Below are 21331 nucleotides of genomic sequence, written 5' to 3' on the forward strand. Positions count from 1 at the left end.
GTTCCGACACCTGCTATGATGCACATTCCTCTAGTCCTGGGGCTTGGCAGGTGAAGACGGGAAGATTCCGAATTAGAGACCAGACTGAACTACAGAGCAAGTTCCAGGCTAGCCTGAGTGATGGAGCCATCCCTCAAAGAACAAATTAACAGGCCAGAAAATGATGACTGCTGGTAATCCCTATACTAAGGAGTCTATGGCAGAACTGCAATGAATTTGGTCAGTCTGGACAACCTATGCTCATTCCCTAAAATGTCTGCCTCCATTGGTCTGAGAAGGAACATGAGAATTTGCATTTCTCTCAGTTCCCATGTAGTGTGGGCCCTTGACTCCACCCTACCCCCCAACATACACTCTTTTCCGCCCTCAGAGAGAATTGTGAACAGTTTTTTGAAGATAAAGAACCTGGGCAAATGAAATAAACCTTCAGAAAATGGGAATTGTTGGCCAGGAAAATAGCTCACCTATCTGGGCTAGTTTTTTGTTCATTAAAAAAAAGAAAAGTAACCCCATCCTCATTTTTAGCTTGCATATTTCATACTACTCATACGTTACATTGAAGTTTAAAATAAATTCCTTTGTAATAACACATCTACATGATAATATATTCAAACCACATGAAAGACATATGAAAGCTGGACTTCCTCTCCTAATTCTTCCTACCCCCAGCTACCCCCTCCTGGAGCCCAAACATTAAAAATATCCATGTGATGCTGTTCTCCGGCAATGCTTGCACACATAATTGGACACCATCATTTCCTCTGCATCATTGTGATTGCCAGTTCAATTAGGCTACCCATTTGTATCATGGCTATTTATCAAATTTAGTCACCTGGTCTGCCACTATTGACATTTAGGTGGCTTCCAAGCATAGGCTATTACAAATAACACCAGTATGCCCATCCTGTATCTCTGTCTTGCCCTCTGTGAAATAATCTTTCCCCAACTGAAAAGGTACCAGCCCAAACTTACTTGCAAGTAGCAGTAGCAACAGCAGGAGGATACAGTTGAAAGTAAGAGGTGAAAACATTAGTATGTGGCAGGGAAATCAAAGGCCAATTCTGTGCAGGCAAAGCTTTAACTGTCCAGTTAAAATGGTACTTCCTCTAACTTCTATCTACTCCAGAATCGTGAGCGCCGACCACACCCACTGAGGTCAGCCTATTTCCCAGGGTGCCTCACCACCAGCGATTCCTCGGTTAGACTTGCTAATCTAGTCACAGCAGAGAATGTTCCTGTTCTGTGTCAAGTCACACTAGACACAGCCTGCAGGCATGCTGACGTTTATCACATGACATCAATAAAAAGGAACCCCTATTTCAGAGAAAGAAAAGTGTTAGTCACAGTAAGAGGAGGGTGTATTCTAATACCTCAGATAAAATAACCTGAGATGGTCCATGTACAAACCCAACTGGCTACCAGGGAACAAAAATATAAACATGTCACTCATGTATTCCTGCAGTCAGATCACTCTCCATCCACCCATCCATCCATCCATCCATCCATCAGCCTGTGACCAGTGTTCTTGAAGTACCTGCTTTGATCCAGGCACTGAACTGGGGAATAAAACAATGAAACCTGACATGGTGGTACAAACCTTTAATCCCAGGCAGAAGCAGGCAGATCTCTGACTTTGGGCTAGCCTGGTCTACAAAGCAAATTCCAAGACAGCCTAGACAGAAAAACTTTGCCTGGGAAAGGGAGGGGAGGGGAGGAAAGAGGAGAGAGGAGGGAAAAGAGGGGAGAGGACAGGAGAAGAGAGGAGAGGAGAAGAGAGGAGAGGAGAAGAGAGGACAGGAGAGGAGGGGACAGGAGAAGAGAGGAGAGGAGAGGACAGGACAGGAGAAGAGAGGAGAGAAGAGAGGAGAGGACAGAAGAGGAGAGGGGAGAGAAGAGGAGAGGAGAGGAGAGAGAATGTAATGAATAGTGTTATATTCCTTATCTTTTTTTATTTTTCTTTTTTTTTCAAGACAGGGTTTCTCTGTATTGCTTTGGAGCCTATCCTGGAACTAGCTCTTACAGACCACGCTGGCCTCAAACTCAGAGATCCACCTGCCTCTGCCACTTGAGTGCTGGAACTAAAGGCGTGTGCCACCAACACCCAGCTATATTTCTTATCTTTACATACATAGATTACTTTGATTTCATCCTCAGTCTAATACACCTTACAATGTAATCTATAAGTTTATTGTATCTACTTCCCTTGTTTATAATGGTTTATGAGGCAAGGAAATTACCAAGACACTGTGACATGTGGTGCGTGCTTGTAATTCCCAAACTCAGGAGGCTGAGTTAGGAGGTTCACTGAGTATGAGGCCAGCCTGGGCTACATAGAATGCCCTCTATTAATGAGACCAAAGAAGTTGTGTCAGGAATATGTGCAAAGCTCCAAAATCATTCCAACTTTGACCTTCAAACTTTCAAAATCTTCCATTTAGGAAACACCTGCTTCAGCAATGTTTCTTGCCCAGTATGTAGATAGAACAGAGTGGATCTCAATATTCCATTCCATCTCTGTTCCGCTGGAGGAAAGGGGGACTTTGAACATGAATTGCCAGAATGTGTTAAGTCCCTGCCATGTCATTATGACCAAGGTACCATGTCAGACACCAGCATTCTCAGCCACTGAAGAATGACATTTATCTAGACACCTTGAAAACCAAAGGTTTCCCGCAGAGGGAAGTCAGCTCACAGACTGGGTGATTTCTGAAAACCTGGTGGGTTTTTGCTGTATCAGTCCTTCCTAGCCCTGTCACTCACCTTGCCTTAGATGCATTTACTTTTATTTTTTATTTCATTTTTCATTCCAACCAAAGTTCTCCCTCCCACCCCTCCTCCCCCCACCCCTGCCCTGCTCCCAGCCCCCCCCCATCAACTACTCCAAACAGGTAAGGGCTTCCATGAGGAGTCAATAAAGCCTGGCACATTAACTTGGGGCAGGACCAAGCCCCTCTGTGTTAAGGCCAAACATGTCATCCCCTCGTAGGGAATGGGCTCCAACAAGCTAGCTCATGCACCAGGGATAGATCCTGGTCCTACTGCCAGGGTCCCCTCATTTAATCTAAATGTCTAACTTGTTCAGTACATGAAGTTGCACAGCACCATGCAATGAGGGATACTCAATATCCTCATTTTATAGACAAGAGAGACTCAGGGAGAATGACTGGTCCCACTGCACATGTATAGCAATTTAAAGTAAGAACAAGACCCCCCCCAAGCCCTATACTTGCATTATAAACTATGTTGCATGAATTTCATATCTTTACTGTCAACTACTATGAACAAACTGAGGGAAGTATTCCAGTACAATGGAGAGAGGCTCGGGGCCATATTTACTCTGCAAAGGCCTTGGGGAAGGCTTCCAAAGCACCAGCTGTTCTGTATCATCTATTCAATGGCAGTTCCTAGAACTGAGACCAGCTTTTACTGCCTTGCTTTGTCTTGCTTGGCTTTGCTTTGTTTGACATGAGGTTTGATGCAATCTAGGATGACCTAGATCTCTCTATGTAGCCCAGGCTAGCCTCAAACTTATCATCTTTCTTGCCCCTGCTGCCCAAGCTCTATGTTATATATATATATATATATATATATGTATATGTTATATATATATATATATATGTATATTCAATCATGCCCATTTCTTTTAGCAGCTCTGTAATACACTGATATGTATATATATATATATATATATTAACTTATTAGATCATCATTATTTTATTATTTATAAAATTGTTACTAATTTATTAAAGTACAGACATGAAAGAGTCTGTAAAGATCCACATAATCCTTTTTCTGTTTGTAAGGGACTCATTTCTGATTTTTTTCCATATTAATTTCTTTTTTTCTTAACTTCTTAATAGGTTTTTTGTTATGCTAAAACACAAGGTCAGCATCATAAATGACTACATTTAGCAATAAGCAACATGAAGGGGAGGGAAACAGAAACACAATAAAGCCCTCTGTGGATGTATTTTATAGTTTCCACGGAACATAAACTTAGATAATCTCTTAAACAAGTAGTCAAAATTAGTCCTTGAGGGCTCTTTGCCTACACATAGGAGTATACTTTATTGAATTGTTTATTTTTTAAAGTAATATTTAGTTCATTTTCTTTTTATCATTATTTTCATTTTTATTCCGTACACAGTGCCAACATGAAGGTCAGAAGACAACTTGAGGAAGTCTGCTCTCTCTTTCCACCCTGTGGGTTCCAGGGATCAAACTCAGGTCTTTTGGCTTGGTGGCACCTTTACCCTGTGAGCCAATCCATTTTCTATCGTAATGATACTCAGATGAAGTAGCATAAAGAAAAAAGTTTTATCAAGGACAGTTTTGGAGGCTCAGCATCATAGCATCAATGTTGGCTAAGCTCTGGGAGGGCCTCATGCAGAATGGCATCATGCTGGTGGGAAGGTGTGCAACGGGGAGAGATCACATGGAGATGCAGCAAAGCCGGTGAGGAGGCTAACTTGCTCTCTGTGTGACAGCCATCTTGTGTCTGTAATAACTACTTTCAGTCCCTCCAAAGATGGTGTCCTCCTCGAGATCTAGTCAAATTCCCCCTTGGGTCAACTCTTGAAAGCCTCACCTTTCAATATGTAAACTACTGAAGAACAAATAGCATCAAAGCCAGCTACGTGTTCAAATGTACAAACAGTTATAGGAATATGAAAAAACATACATTAGGAGCCTTGTTCCTACCCCACACCCCTGTAGTTATACCTTAGACTCCTACTTTCCTCAAGTCTCTGGAAACATACAAAAAAAGTGAAATGTATTCTTATTCCTTTTCATTTAAAAAAATTGTTATTAGGGGTGTGTGTGAGAGAGATAAAGAGACATCAAGAATGAGAGATACAGGGGAGACACACAGAGAAAGAGATGAGAAGGGGTAGGAGGGAGTGTCAGATGGAGATGGGAGTGGGGCATCAGGAACATGTCAATGTACCAAGGTCAGAGGACACTCCTAGGAGTTGGTTATCTCCTTTCACTGTAGGTTCCAGGGATCAGACTTGAATTGTCCAGGTTGCTCAGAAAATGCTTTGAACCACTGAGCTGACTCACCCTTTTCTTATTTAGACAAAATGGTATACTGCATGGACTTTTTATTCCTTGTATTTTTCTTTGCTTTGCTAAACTAAATTTTTTTTAAAAAAAAAATCATAGACATGTTATGCTATCCTCTCAGACTTCAATGTGCATCTATTTCCAAAAGGAAAAAAAATGAAATCCTTTTGTGTAATTATGATACCACTACTACTCAAATATATATAAAATTGTTGATCATTTTTTTATACCTCACGTTAGACCATAATCAAATTCTCCTATCTTAAAAATATTATTTGATTTGTTTTGATCCAGACTCAGACAAGGTATCCACATGCAGCTGGAAGTCTCTTTTAATTGATGACAGTCTTCTCTTCACTTCCCTTCACTTCCCAGTCACTGCTGGTTCTGTAAACAGCATCTGTGTGAAATGGTATGCATTCTGGGCTTTTGGGCTTGTCTGCTTCCTAGTGGTATCATGTACTTCACTTCCTCTTTCTGTCATTCTGCCATAGTTCCTGCAAGGGAAATTTAGCTCTAGAGGTTTAGTGAGCTTCAGGTTGATTTTTTTTTAATGCTTCATAGCTTGCTCTGTATTTGATATTGCAACACAACTACCTGATTGCTGTACAACTAGAGATGCCAAACTGGTCAGCCCACAGCTTTCACTCTTAGCACTAGTTTCTGAAAACCTTTATCTCCTGTAGTGTAGCCTCATCTCTTGCTATAGATACACGGATTGCACTGCCTGAAAATAAACTAAGTGTGGTGGCTCATGTCCTTAATCTCAGCATTGAGGTAATTGAGGCAGAAAGGCTACCACGAGTTCAAGACTACCTTGGGCTACATTATGAATTACATAGCAGCATGAGGTACACAGAGAAGTTTGTTTAATGTATTCATCATAAAGAAATGATAAATGACCTACACATGGTAGTGTATACCTACAACACCAGAACTTCAGAAGCTAAGGCAGGAGAATTCAAATCTAGTATGCACTACGTAGCAAGAACTTGTCTCAAAAGATAAATGAAAAAAGAAAAATGAAATAAAAAAAATCAAACCAAACATTATAATCATCAACAACAACAAAATGCATATTTGAACACTGGAGGGGGGGATAAAGAGAGAGACAGAGACAGAGATACAGATAATAAAACAAGAAATGGAAAAAGAAAGCCAGACATGATAGTGCAGGTCTGAAATCCAGGTTACTTGAGAAGCTGAAAATTACAAGTTCAAGGTCTTTCTGGGCTGCAGAGCAAGTTCAAGGCCAGCAAGAGTAATTTAGTGACTAATGTAGAATATTAGTTAAAGATGTGTTACATTTGTTTATGCCCATGGAACATTTGCTTAATGATGCAAAGATGTGTTGCATTCTTTTATGTTGCATTTGTTTAACTCTGAAGCTGTGGTACTTTGCCTGCCTAAAACACCTGATTGGTCTAATAAAGAGCCAAGCGGCCAATAGCAAGGCAGGAGAGAGGATAGGTGGGACTGGCAGGCAGAGAGAATAAATAGGAGGGGAAATCTGGGAGAGACAGAGCAGCAAGAAAAGGAGGACACAGCAGCCAGCCACTCAGCTAAACAGCAAGCCAAGAGGAAGAAATAAAGAAAAGTATACAGAAACAGAGAAAGATAAAAACCCGGAAGCAAAAGGTAGATGGGATGATTTAAGAAAAGTAGGCTAGAAATAGCCAAGCCAAGGCCAGGCATTCATAAGAAAGAATAAGCCTCCATGTATATTTATTTGGAGGTAAAAAACAACAAGTACAAGACTCTGTCTCAAAATAAAAAGTTTAAAAAGAAAAAGGGTTCTAGTGAATATTTCTGTGATAGAGTACTTGCCTAGCATACATGAGGATGTCGAATTCATAGTACCACCCCCCCAACAAGGTGAAATTATGTTTGCAGAGTAAAAATGTGATTTAAAAATTAAAAATCACAAGGTATGCCATAAATATGTAGAGTTAAAAAGAAATAGAAGTTTTAAAGTTTTGTGGGTTTTTTTTTTTTTTTTAATTTCAGGACTAGGCTAGGGATGTAGCTCAGTGGTCAAGTTTTTACCTAAGACATACCCAAGACCATGAGCTTGCTATTCAGCATCATAAGGAAGTGAGTGAATGAATGAATAGAAATAAATAAATGAATGAATAAATGTACATTTTGAGAGCAGTGGATGCTGGGAAGCAAAAAGAAGCATCACCTAAAAAACTTCCAAGGACAAAGGAAGGAGGCTTCAAGATTCAGGAGTCTGCTATGACGGTTATTTTTGATTACCAACCTGATGGGGTTTAGAAACACCATAGAAACAAACTTTTGAGTGTTTCTGTAAGAGAATTCCTAGGTTAGAATAACAGAGGTGGTAAGATGCATCCTAAATGTAGGCAACATCATGCCATGGATGGAATCCTATACCGGAAAAAAAAGAAGAAGAATAAGAATGCAATTTAAGTACCAGCATTCGTTTCTGGCTGCTTCCTATGAATGTAATGATACAAGCTGCCATTATTTCCCTGTCAGGTATTTTACTGTGCCAACAAGGAAAAAACACTAATGTGACTGTCTTTCCAAATAAATGTGGGTCTTGGACTAGAGATATAGCTAGATTGGTACAGTGCTTTCCTGGCATGAAGCCCTGGGTTTTATCCCAAGGATCCAATAAACCAAGCACATGTTTGTTATTCCAGCACGTAGGAAGGAGAGGAAGGAGTATCAAGAATTTAAGACCTTGTCTCAAAAAACAAACAAATTATGTATTCTTGTTCTTAAAAGAAAAAGAAGTGTTGTGTGTTTCACAAGGACTTAAACTTCACAACCTTAAGAAGATGATGATCACTTGTATTTGTAGTTTTATATCTGGTAATTATGAATGCATGATAGATAAATTAAGCTTTAGGTCATATTCAGACATATACAAATACTTAGCACCCTCCCCAGTGCTCTTTACCCAGAAACACAAAAAAAATCAGTGGTCCAGTGAGGACAGGTTGTCTTCTGATATCTCACGTTCACTGGTCAAGAGGCTTCTATGGGAAGACAGATCCTATCTGAAAAAGCAAATGTCCTCATCATGGAGATAAGAGGGCAGTGGGAAGAATACCCCTCACCAGCTCACTCAGACTCCAGCCATGCAGCTACAAAGGATGAAAAGTGTGTACTGGTGAAAACGTTCTGCTGAAGTGTGACTCACTGTAGGAAATCCTGTCTATAGTCTCATCTTGAAAATGGGAGATCCCACTACTGCCCACAGAGGCTGTGCAGATGGGAAGTGGTACAACTTGTCCTTTACACTGCTCACCAGTATGGCGTTCTTCTTTCTGACAACTTACTAACAGCTATATAGGTTCAGCTGGGTAAGTTTCCATTCCCTTCAGTTCATAGGCACACTCACCATCAGTCTGATGAGGTACCTTTTATGCTTTCATTTCATCTTACTACTTCAGGTCTTCATCCACGCTCCGTGTATGCTCATTTTTCTCTGATCAAAGACATCCAATTCAAGATCATGCTTAGCTGCTTTCCAAAGTGCCTGATCTCCTTTACATGTCCATTGGCAGCAAAAAATCTTCTGTTACATTGTGCCTTTGCCAAAATCTTCTTGTCAGACAATTGTTTTCCAATAAAAGGGCTGGGCAATGATTTCACAATATGGCTTTAAGGTTTAAAATTTGTTTAATAGAAACTATAATAGAATGTTGTATAAACACAAATTTATGGATTATTCAATATTTTTATGCAAGTAAATCTGGACTAAAAAATACAGCCACTCTGCTACAGTCCATTTGAAGCCTCACTCCAAGTCATCTGTTCTTTCCTGGCCACAACACTTTGCTTCTGTAGGTAAGTATTACCCTTGATATTGCAATGCAATTTTGTAGTGATGTTTTTGGCAGTCTTATGCATCCAGGACTGGCCTCTTAACATTCTATGTATCCTAAAACAGCCTTGAACTCCTCTTTCCTACACCTCCCCAGTGCTTAGATTACAGGTATGTGCCACCAAAACCAGTGCTGAGGATCAAACCCAGGGCTTTTAGCATTTTACACCATCACTCCACCAACCTAGCACACAACCACCAGTCCTCTCTTTGTCTTTTTTTAAAGTCTCACTACTTACGTATGAATCTCAAAATAATGCATGTAGTTCTTTGTTTCCAAAAATTTAGGAATGAAATCATGTAATCTATGGTGTTTTGTCATCTATTTAACTGGAAAGTATATCTGTAAGATCCACCCTGGCTATTTGTATCCTTGTGGGACTTTTTGTTATTGAAAAGTCTTTTTGGAAATGGATATACCTCAAATTGTCCATTCCCGTTTTCATCATTTTTGAAAATTTCATACAAGTATACAATGGAATGTGATCCTAACTATTCCCCATTTTCCCCTTCCAACTTCCTTGTATCTTTACAAGCCTCCTTCACAACTTCGTGGAGCTTTTGTTTTGCTTGATAACCCATTTAGTTCAATTAGTGCTGTCCTTATCTACACGGGTATGAAGACATCCACTGGAGCATGGGAAACTTACTAGTGGTCACATCTTCCAAAACAGTTGATAGTTCCTCTCTCAGGTATCAACTGGCAAAGACTACTCTGTAAGGAGTGGGAACTGATATCTACCCCATCTGTACTGCAATTCTGGCTGGCTTGATCTTGTGTAGGTCTTTTTACAAGTCTCCACTAGTGAATTCATGATTGCACAGCCATCTCATGTCCAGAGGACAGCATCCCACACACAACACTCCTCCCCATATTCCCATTTTTACATTCTTTCTGTCCCTTCTTCTGGATGTGCCCTGATCCTGGGGTGAGGGGAAGTCATTAATAGAGATGTCCTATTTAAAGCTGAACACTCAGTCTCTCATTCTCATCATTTTGACTGTTACACATTTTTCCATTTGACTGCTGCCCACTGCAAAAAGATGCTTCTCTGGCTGCTTCTGAGAGCAGCCAGAGTTTGTTGGCACCAGGACCTAGGCTAGGCAGATGGGACCATTCTATTTTTTCTTTTTTTAAGTACAATTGGGAGTTTATTAAATGGTTAAGTGGTTTTTTAAATATGTTTTAAGTACGAAGGTTAATATATGAAAGGTGTTCAGGAAGAAACTAACACACACACCTGAACATGGGAGTGGACGTCTCAAGAGTTGTTGTCCCTTCTGTTTTAGATGTTTCCTTTTCATTTCAGTTACCTATAATGCCACTCTGGACATTCTCATAGATAAATACTGATATTCATGAGTCTTTTAAATGTCTTTCTAAAAGTAGAGTTAATGGATCTGTAATCTTGTTAGATAATGTTCAATTAGTTTCCAATGTTCTCATCAACCACAAACATATAGAATATATTTTGCTGAGTGTCATAGTGCACACCTATAAACCAAACACGGCTATTAAGAAGGCACACAAGTTGATGACATAATGGGTTTCAAAGCAAATTACAAATCTCTTTGAGCTGTGGTATTGTCAAGATTGGCTTTTCTGTTTGTGGTTTTGATACAAAGGGTTTTTTCTCAACTGGTAAGGATGTGGGAACATGTCATATGACTTTAACTTGTATGTCCCTAGTTATTAATAAGCACTTTTCATTTATACAGATTTGAATTTAATTTTAGAGAAATACTTGTTCAAGTTCTTTACTCAGTCCGTTGGGTTTCTGTTTTATATTGACTAATACAAATAATTCATAATTTTTGATGTTAGTCCACTACTGACTTCATCTGTGGCAAATATTTTGCCACTCACTGTAGCATTTTGGCACTTCCTCTCTCTCTCTCTTGATCTTTCTCCTTCTCTCCCTGCCTCCCAGATTTGTATGAGTGGTTTGCCTGCACATATGTATGTGCACTTTGTACATGCCTAGTACCTGTAGACATCGGAAGGTATCAGACTCCCTGGAACTGGAATGCTAGGAGCTGAACCAAATCCAAAGTCCAACAAGTGCTTTTAACTGCTGAGACATCTGTCCATCTCCTGAACACAATTTAATTGATTTTGTTGTATGGAATAGACCAATCTTTTCTCTTGTGAATAGTTAATTTTTGTATTTTAGTTTAGTGTTTCTTCTCTTATTCAGAGGTTTAAAAAGTATTTGCCTATATAATCAAAAGCTTGCTGATGTGAGAAGAGCAAATATGGTGGCCTGAAGCATCCTCAAGCCAGCTGGCTTCTTGATCCAGTTGGGCTGACCCCACATGTGAAAGTCTGAGAACAACTTTTAGTAGTTCTCATTTTCTACCACATGGGGCCCAATTGGTGAATTCAGGTAGTCAAGTTATTGAAAAAGCACCTTTGCCTGCTGAGTCATCTCGCCCAACTGGTTCCACTTTTTATAAAAGCATAAATAACTTTTGCTACAATAAAAAAAAAATAGTATCTATTTTGTCTTTAATTCTTCTACACCTGAGTTTTGCATGTTTTACTCCAACCCCATCTACTGAAATTCCAAGATTTTCCCCTCACTTTGTAATTCCATTTCCATGGTGTTTTATCATGTTATATAGACACAGCTTTCCTGGCTTTCAGCTCTTTTCCAATTTCTCTGCCAATGCAACATTTTGCTTTAATTATAGTAGCATGATAGATATTGGTAACATGCAGGGAAAATCCTTTCCTTTATTCTCTGTCTTGGTCCCTTTAATAAAATTTATGAATCCTAGAATCAGTTTAAAATTTTAGAATATGATAGAAAACTATTAACTTGCACTAGAGTTAAAAATGAATTCAGGACAAATTTGGCCCTTTTCAAGTTCAGTTCCAATCCACAAACATGTTTTGACTCTACTTATATTTAGGTTGATTTTGAAAATTATCTTAATGAAATGTATTCCCTATAAACTTTATTTTTTGAGATAATGTTCTGGAAGGTAGGGCACCCTAGTCTGTAAATGCACCCTCTTATCCATTTCACCCCCTAGAATGCTGAGATCCCAGGTGTTGGCCAGCCATCACTCCCACTTGCATTATGGGTACGTTTTAATAGTTATCTCTGATTCAACAGATTATCAACTACATATGTAAAGACCTAATTCAGTTCTGAATGAGGATAACTGAGCAGTTCATAAGCAGTACCTTTAGGTTTTATTTTGGTCCTCGCTGCAACTGCCTGTAGCCTTACACTTAAGTAAGACTGCCACTTATTGGCAACATCATCTCACTGCAATATGAAGCCTGTTCTTAAATCTCTAATGGTAAAGGTCAATAGTTTGCAGAAGACAGACATTTGCGTGGAAGTACACTCCCCCCCCCCATAGATATAACCAAGTATCTGCAAATGAAAAATATAAATAGAAGCTGAGTGTGGTGACACCTGCCTGAAACGAAAACACTCAGGAGGCCAAAGTAGCAGGATCACTAAAAGTCTGAGGCCAGTCTGGTCTACATAGTGTGTTCCAGTCCAGTCAGGGTTAAGTAGGAGGACCTTGTCTCAAAATACCAAAAATAAACAAAGTAAACTTTTAAAAAGAGAGTGGTGGGAAGGATATTAGCTAATGTCCATAGCTTTCTAAGTACTACTGCATAATACACTGCTGTAGCTATAAAGATTATTTTGTCTTTTTTTTTTAAAAAAAAAAAAATGGTTTTTCAAGACAGGGCTTCTTTGTGTAGCCTTAGCTATCCTGGAACTCTGTAGATCAGGCTGGCCTTGAACTTGAGAGATCTGCCTGATTGTGCCTTCCCTCTGAGAGCTGGGATTAAAGGCATCTACCACCATTGCCTGACTAGTTTTTTTTTTTCAATGTTCTTATTTTTGTAGTATATTTATTACTATTATCAGTGTGTGTGATGTATGTAGAAGTCAAAGGACAACTTTGGGGGTCCATTCTCTCCCTTTACCAATGGAGGCATCCTACTGGCCCTACATTAGTATCTCTGTGATAACACTTTGGAATTTAAAATAAACCATGTGGTCCATCAGCCAAATTGAATCTACTGTCTGGTTTTAAATTTCCACAGTGAAGAATTTTACATTTAAGTGGCCCAAAAACTCAAAAGAATACTTCACAAAATGCTTGAATAAATAAAATTCAAATTTTGTTGTCCATATTTTATTCCTACTGTTCATATATAAAAGTTGGATTAGAACATAGAACATAGTGCTTTCATTTACCTAATGTCTATGACTGCTGTCAAGTCATAGCATAGCACTCAAGTACATGAAACAGAAATTGTATGATCCTCAGTGCATTACTAAATGGTTAAGACAAGGAAGCAATTCCAGCCCAAGTAAACCGTAAACTTGAAGCTTCAAGCTTCAGTTTTCATGACGCTTAAGAACACTAACTACCAAGAAGGGTTTTTAGGTACTTACAAACACTAAAATCTTCTCAAGCTACACATGTCTTAACCAATTCATCATGCTTAGTATGTTCAAAAGAAGTCATTCTTTCCATTTACAAATGTTTTCTCTAGGGTTATGAGGTATTTATAGGCATGGATTTCAGGATTAAAAAACTGGAACAGAGCTATCTACATATATAACTTAAGAGTATTACAAATTAGAGGACTGAGAATGATGTTCAGTGCTTTGGCTATGAAACAGAATACCTACTTCCTTTTTTGTTTTGCTTTTCGAGACAGGGTTTCTCTGTGTAACCCTGACTGTCCTGGTACTTGGTAGACCAGGTTGGCCTTGAATTTACAGGGATCTGCCTGCCTCTGCCTTCCTAGTGCTGGGATTAAAGGTGTGCATGTGGTAATTTGAACGTCATTGGCCCCCATAATCTCATAGGGAGTGGCACTGTTAGGAGGTATCACCTTGCTAAAGAAAATGTGTCACTGTGGGGACAGGCTTTGAAGTTTCCTATACTTAGGATACTGCCCAGTGTCTCAGACCACTTCCTCTTGCTGGCAAGACATAGGACTCAGCTACTTCTCCAATACCATGCCTGCCTACACACCACCGTGTTCCACCACGATAATGGACTGAACCTCCAAACTATAAGCCACCCCAATTAGATGTTTTCATTACCTGGCCATGGTGTCTCTTTTACAGCAATAGAAACCACAACTAAGCGCACTACCACCACTTGGCATGGAATACCTATTTTCTAACCTGACTCTTTCACTTATTAGTTGTATTATCTTGGCTGCATCAAACTCTCTGAACCTGTACTTCCTCCATCTATGAGTGAAAATAGGTTGAGTTGTGGATAACTTTGTATGTGATCAGAACAGTGCTACTAACACATTATACGTGTTTGCAAATGAGATAATGTGGGCAAGTTGATCTGAGTAGGCTACCTTGGAAGCAGGACTCTTCTGAGGGTGCTATAATAGCTAAGTGACTAAGATACAATCTTACCAAACACATACCAGAAAAGAAAAAAAGAAATGTTGAGACAGAGTAACAGCTGCTCAACAGCAGTATCTACTTAGGGAAGGCCTATATCCATTTGTGAAGGCAAAGAATGTACATTTCTCATAGAACTGGATCATAACCATTTAAAATTGAGCTCTGAAAGCTCCAGGGCTAATAAGACCTTGATGGAATAAATCCTTTTGCTCAAACCAGAGGCTAAGAAATTGTTTGTGGTTTCCTAGGAAACCAAGTGTATTACATCTATGGGTGGGTTTGAACTTTGAGGTTACATGAGAATCACATCAAAGGCTTGTTCATGATGTTTCAAGCTTTTGGTTCAGGTATGGCATAAAAACTTTTATTTCTAATAGGTCCCCAAGAAAGTTATGTTATAGCTCCAGTTATATTTTGAAAATCTTTAGTCTACATTAAGACAAAGACAGGCAGGTAGCCTTTGATAACCAAGCTACCCTCCTAAGACAAGACCATGGTTCAAGAGGAATGAGTTAGAAGAAAGTGCAAAAATTAAAATCAGTTTTCCAAAGAATTCTCTTGCTCACATACAATAAAATTAGCTAAGACATGGAGCTGATGAAAGACTTACCTGTTACTGTCATTCACGGCGAGGACTCAAACTTAACTTTTGACATCTTAAGTAGAATATAGTCACATGGCCTCACGTGGATGTATGGCACTGTGTGGGGAAATGTGGCTACACCGCTGTCCAACAACATATCTCAGAAGAAAATAGGAATATTTGGTACACATTTAGCAGTTTCTATTACTAAACCTTTTTTTCATTGTAAGCTTCCAGACTGAAGACCTGAGGTCGGCTTTAAAGGAATAATGCAGGGGTTGGAGAGATGACTCAGTGCTTCAAAGTACATATTGCTCTTGTACAGTACCAGTTTGGCTCTCAGCGTCCACAGAAATGGCTTGCAACCACCTTCACTCCAGCTCCAAAGAAGCCAACATCCTTTTAGCCTCTGCAGGCAACGCACTCACACGCACAAAGACAGCTAACAAAGGAAACAGTTAGCACATAGATATTTTAATGACTAAAATGAACATAAACTTAGTGACCAAAGACTGACTACCTGACTGGGGGGTATTCTATGGAAGATAAGGAGGAAGAAGGCTGTGATACTGAGTTTATAGAACAATCATCAGGAAAATAGCTCCTGTATTGTTTTGTAATAAATCTAAACACTTTAAAATTTCACACGTAGTTTGATGCCCTTTATTAGTCTTAAAGGAAATAACTCCCCCCCATAAGAATGACAGTTCAATATTACTTCAAATTTTTATTCCACCTCCAAAAATAGGACTATCCCATACAATAGCAAACATTCTGCTTTTTTCTGGTCATTACTCAAATATACTTTCTTACCTATGCTTACTGTTAAATTATCACCTACAGCATTTCAAATGAGAAAAGTTCCTTTATTTTTTAGTTATACCTTTTAAGACTGCCCAAGAGAAAATAAACTAATATACGATGCTACTCACTAAAAGAAAAAATACTCTTCATGGTCTTTCATTCATTTCATCAACTAGGACACATAAGGCAGCATCTTTCTCTATAATCTGGTCCCTCCTGTGCCCTGAATTTTCTCTTTGTTGTTCATTCTGTCCAGTACAATTGCTGTTATCATCAGTATCCATTGGCTCAGTTTTAACTCTCATCCCTGCTTCTGAATGGGGCAAATCATCAGGCAAAGAAGCAAGGCAATTTTGAATCATTTCAATTACTCGTTCCAAGTGTTTCTGAAACCTCTCAGCTGTTTCAAGACGTTGACGTTTCTGGACCTCCATCATGACTCTCAGGGTCTCTCTTGCTTGATGAGGTCGATATTCGTTTATAAGATGATGCACATGTACAAAAAGCAGCTTAAGATCTTCTAGCTTCTCTTCTCGTTTTATACTCCCAGGGCTCCTTATTAAGATATCTAAAAGGTCCAAGAAATTAATCAATATAGACATATTGAGTTTTCTCAGTTCTTTCTTGTGATCAAATTGCATAGGATGAAGCCGTTCAATGCCCTGACTTTCCAAAGGGCGAATGATAAGATCATCACATTGGAACTGGTTGCCAAACATCATGTAACTGTCTTTAATTGGAGGGGGAGGCTTGGGAGCTAAGCCTTCCTGAATATTTTCATCTGTATATTCCTTGATGTACTGCATTGGAGGCGGTGGAAGAGCACTCACTTGCTGTGGTTCACCCATTGTAGACAATCAAGAACCTAACGAAACAGAACACAGATTCAGAGCAGAACACTATCCCCCAACCCCCATCAGTGTCTTCAGAGTATGCCCTTCCTCCTTCTGACAGGACAGGGTCCAAGACAAGACATCTCAGATTTAAAATTAACATTTACAAAAAGGGAATAGCCAATCAATTATTATCTAATTAAAGATTATGTTGTTAACACCCATATTATTTGCCTTTATCTCCTCGGTGCTTTCAACAGTAGTTAATAAACAAAAGTTACACTTTTTCATATGTAAAGAAAATCTGAGTGAACTGGAAGCTGGGGCAGCCCCACATCAGTTGGGTGTCTGCTGAGGCAAAAGAAAGGTAACAGCCTACAGATGGATGTTCAGGGTCTTGATTTTGCTTTGTGCTTAGGATTTCCTGTTGCCACCACCCCCCACCCCGACCATGGGGGGTGGGGTGGGGGGGGTCTGTGAGGCAGAGACATCCAGAGAGGCCACAGCATCCCACTCCAACAGGTAACTGCAGTAATGGCATTGAAAAACAAAAACAAACAAAAAACAAACCAAAAAAACTTCCAGAACACAAAAGATCCCAATACCTAGCAATCTCTCAAAGATAGACCTGGGCAAAGTATACTGAAAACAAAGGGGTGTGGTGGGAGGGAGATGCTCTTATGACATGTGTCACGGTATCATGAAGCTTCACTGATTAGGAAGAAAAGTTACCAACCTATGGCCAAGGCAGCCTGGTCAACACCAACTTCGACGTTCAGAAGTGCACTGTGAATTCAGACCATATTATCTTTAAGCTTCCTGGTGTTAGGTAAGTATGCCTTGAAAACTGAGAACTTGTTGACCAGTCAAGACAACAGGTATGCTAATTTCACCCTAAAGGAACAGGTGACCCTGCAAAGGAAGAGGAAGAGAAAAATAAAGCAAAGCTGTGGCTTCTTTCAAAGAAGATACAACTTCAACAAGAGCCACTAAACAATCTCTAGCATCTAAATATACAATCAAACCAAGGTATGTAGATTTTGTATATGAAGGAAATTCTGAGAATATGAAGCAGTGTCACTTGGAAATCTTACAATTATTTGAACCTCTTCAAGTCCCCATCACCTGTTAAAGGGCACTCTTGTCTGCCAGACTTGATGTGACTATGAAGTAAGGACACCTGTTCTGCCTGGTTAGGAAAGAGGGATGCTAGGGTTAAGGAAGGACTCATGTATTCTATGTAAGTTGACAAATGTAAAGCATGCAAAGTGGGAAGCAGCCAGCCAAGTCCACCAAAGGTTTGGCACAGAACTTTACTGTTCTTTTTAAGCATTTTTTTTTTTTTTTTTTTTTTTTGTTATTTTGAAAAAGTACCTACACTGTCATAGATGTGGGTCACACTATAGAACCCAAGACAGCTGTGAGTTCAAGGCCACTCTGGACTACATATTGAATTTTGGGTCAGCCTGTGCTAAAAATACTACCTTTAAGAACTAGTATTTTAAAAGTATGTGAAGTTGGGTGTGAGATATGGTGATGGTCTACAGGGTATTAGAGGGGAAGGAGTGGGTATGATCAAAACACATTGTATGTGTGTATAAAATTCTCAAAGAACAAAATATAAATTCTAAAAACTAAGAGAAAAAGGTCTATATCTGAGGTGCTTTTGTATGGTACACAATACACTATTTGTCACATCTGATGGGGGGGGGGAATAGGCCTATGTTGGAACATACTCTGGGAAAAAGAACTTCTTTCCCACAGTGAAACTACCCATGTTTATCAATCTCATATCACAATCACTTTTGCTTTCTATTGTACACTGGTTTCCCAAACCAAACACTTAAAGACCCTATAAACATTTTGACAAAAACAAAACAAACAAAAACAAGCACTGTTAAATTTCAAACTTCTATTATTATCCAAGCTTTCTGGAGGAAGCTCCATCTTAAAAGTTAGTACAGTTTTAGTAACACATTAGCATTTTATGTACTTCCCAAATAACTAAAAATAATAAACCTCAACACTGCAACCCACATGGTCAAAATAACCTTTGCTATTCCAATTTAAGTGTATTATCCAATGAGGAGATTCCTGAGTGCCTTTTCACACTGATCTGAGTTTCAAGATACATCATCCATCTTCCACCAACTGGGGCAAGTAACATATGGGCTCTGTACCAGGATCACACTTTGAATAAGTTAAATCTGAGGTCAGCCACCAAATTCTTCAGATTTCCAACTGTTTGGACACCCCACCCACTCAACCTCACACCTCTTCCCCTAAGTACTTCAGTATATACATACCTAAAACACGAACGTTCTCTTGCAACCACAGCCTAAGTTTCACCCACTGAGGGCTTTAGAAATTGAGGCTCTGTGCTTCCCTTCCCCACGCCCACCCTAAACCCGCAGTTTCCCAGAGGCTTCCAGTAAGTGACCGGCACCGGTAAATTACACCGTCGTTTCATCTTCACAACAACACAACCACTCCATATTCGATTTTAGAGACAAGAAGACAATTCCCAACGTGTAAAACTTGGTGCCATACATCAAAAAGCTGGCAAGTGGTAACAGCGGGACTCCTCACGCTGGATGTTTTGTTTGTGGTTTGTTTCTGCGCCTAGTACAAATCCCCTAACTTCACTAATTGGCGAAGCTTCCCGCGGAACAGCCGGCCACAGGACAGGATCCGCCCATCACCGGTTTAAACCGAACTTTTCAAAGCCGCTGGAGGCCGTAATTTACTAGCACTTGCAAGGCTCACACTTCCTAGTGTTTGCTTTTGGGGGGAAAGCATCGCAAGCTCAGAGACGTGGTCCACTTTGTCCCCTATAACTGGGACCCCTCGGAAGTCTGGTGAAGGGGGAATCCGGATCCGCTCCTGCTCGTCCCCACCGCCCCTCTGCCCCCCCCTTCCCCCAGCCCCTGCGCTCCCAGGTGGCTCTTCACATTTTACCAATGGTGACGGGGGACAGTACAGGCTAAGGCCACGACAGTTTAAAAGCCGTCGGCGTGGGGACGAGAACTCGGGCCTCCCAACCTCCAGACGGGCTCGTCCCACACGTGGGAAGCCCGGAGGGGGAGCACTCGGCTCACCTTCGGCCTCCGGCAGGCTCCGCGGAGCGACGGGGGGGGGGTAGGGAGGGGCGGGCCCGGGCTTCCCAGGATGCCCCGCGCCGGCCCTCGGCGCTCCACGCCCGGAGACGCAGCCGCGGGGGAGCAGAGAGAGGCTCAGGCTGCGGTCGCTAACCGCGGCCGCTCGCTCACCTCGGCGCCTGCTTTTCCGGTAGCGACTTTTCCTCAGCGCTGCAGAAGCACAAGTTCCGGTTGCCTTCTCAGGAAGAAGCCTCTGACGCTGGCCTTTAATTGGCTACCAAGGCTGTCCTAGAACAGGTCTTACTCCCGCCCTCAAGGCAATGCGCATGCGCACTTCGGCATCTCTCTCTCTCCTCCCCCCCCCCCTCCGCTTCTCCCGGGATTCTCTCGGGCATCTTCCCCCCTCCCACCTTCCTCCCCACTCCCGCCACGCCTAGGTCAGGTCTGCAGGGTGCCTCTTCGTTCATTTTGTCAGTGGAAGAAAATACTGTCTAATAATCCTATTCCTCGCCGCCCCCACTTTTAAATGAGACTCTTAGAATTAAAAAGGGAATCCACTTGCCTTATTTAAAAATCAGAAAACACGGATAAGCAATATTCTGTCAAAGCTCACCTCAGCATCAAAAATGTTTTTAATGTAAGGTTGTACTCCGTGATATACGTACACGTGTATAAATATTTGCAAATATATGTAGATATTTCTGAATATGATTAAGACTAAAATTCTAAACTTCCATTTCCCCCCTCCAATTCACTTTTATTTTCATTTAGGAATTCAAAGATGTCTATTGCAATTCTTCCACAAACTGACAAGTGAAAGAAATTAATTTTATGTAATTTTTTTTAATGGAGGGAGGGAGCAGTTTCACTGTGTAGCCCAGGCTGGCCTCAGATGTCCCTTCCCAGCCTCAGGAGAGTACATAATGGGCCTTCAGGCCCAGCAGGAAAACTTTCAGCTTAGGCTTTTGTTTTCGGTATTTAGTTTAGTTTTGTTTTTCCCCCCACAAGAGTTGTTCATATCCAAGTTCATGGGAGTATTAAGGATGCACACTGCGTATTAAAAGTAAGATAAGAATGTTCTGGTAAAATGGCTCTGCTTCACAAACAAGATCCTCCCAGTTTCCTTCTTTAAACATGGAGAATTGCAGGTATAAAGTGAAGTGCAGTCTACTCACTGCCAACTTCAACAGTTACATGCTCAACATCGTTTCATCTCTAGTCCAGTATGCAGCACTAAAAGGTAAGGGCTCTTTATTTCTTCATAGACCCATAGAATTATTACCTTGCTGAAAAGATATTAGGGGTCATCAAAGGAACAGAACTGGTAGAATGAATATATATGCATATATGGTTTACTAGAGTGTATCACAGGATACAGTCCAAGTAGTCTAACAATGGCTGTTTCATGCCTGGAAGGTTGAGAATCCTGTAGTTGCTCAGTCCAAGAGGTTTCTCCGCAGCCCTCATCTAGCGCTGGAGGCCTGAAAGATTCCTGGAAATCTGCTGGTCTTCAAACTATGTAGGAATCCCAAAGAAATTCTGTTCCAATACTGACAAAGGAATGACAGAACCGGATAAATGAAGTTGCCAGTGAGAGTGAGGGCAAGCAACCAAAACACAGTTTCCTTTCTTCTTGTCCTTTGTCCTTTTTATCTGAGCAGCTACATGAA

At 40.5% G+C, this 21331-nt stretch overlaps 1 protein-coding gene across 4 annotated transcripts; it reads right to left on the reverse strand.

Annotated features, from left to right (window-relative positions):
- Window positions 1-15633: 15633 nt before the first annotated feature.
- On the reverse strand, window positions 15634-19988 carry Med7 (mediator complex subunit 7). Of its 4 annotated transcripts, none has more exons than XM_051180891.1 (3): window positions 19833-19988; window positions 17300-17475; window positions 15634-16595 (listed from the first exon to the last, which is right to left on the reverse strand). In XM_051180891.1, exon 3 carries the CDS (start codon window positions 16576-16578, stop codon window positions 15877-15879), a length of 702 nt encoding a protein of 233 aa, XP_051036848.1. In that variant the 5' UTR covers window positions 16579-16595; window positions 17300-17475; window positions 19833-19988; the 3' UTR covers window positions 15634-15876. The 4 variants fall into 4 exon arrangements, with proteins under 4 accessions (XP_051036848.1, XP_051036849.1, XP_051036850.1 ...); XM_051180892.1 differs by having other exon boundaries at window positions 19662-19918; XM_051180893.1 differs by lacking the exon at window positions 19833-19988 and adding an exon at window positions 19522-19669.
- Between the last annotated feature and the right edge of the window lie 1343 nt (window positions 19989-21331).

This window comes from Phodopus roborovskii, unplaced genomic scaffold, assembly GCF_943737965.1.
Source record: "Phodopus roborovskii unplaced genomic scaffold, PHOROB, whole genome shotgun sequence".
Taxonomy (NCBI): domain Eukaryota; kingdom Metazoa; phylum Chordata; class Mammalia; order Rodentia; family Cricetidae; genus Phodopus; species Phodopus roborovskii.

Bases quoted from the DNA above. Each gene is read 5' to 3' on its own strand.
- Med7 (XM_051180891.1), bottom strand. From the start codon at position 16,578: ATGGGTGAACCACAGCAAGTGAGTGCTCTTCCACCGCCTCCAATGCAG.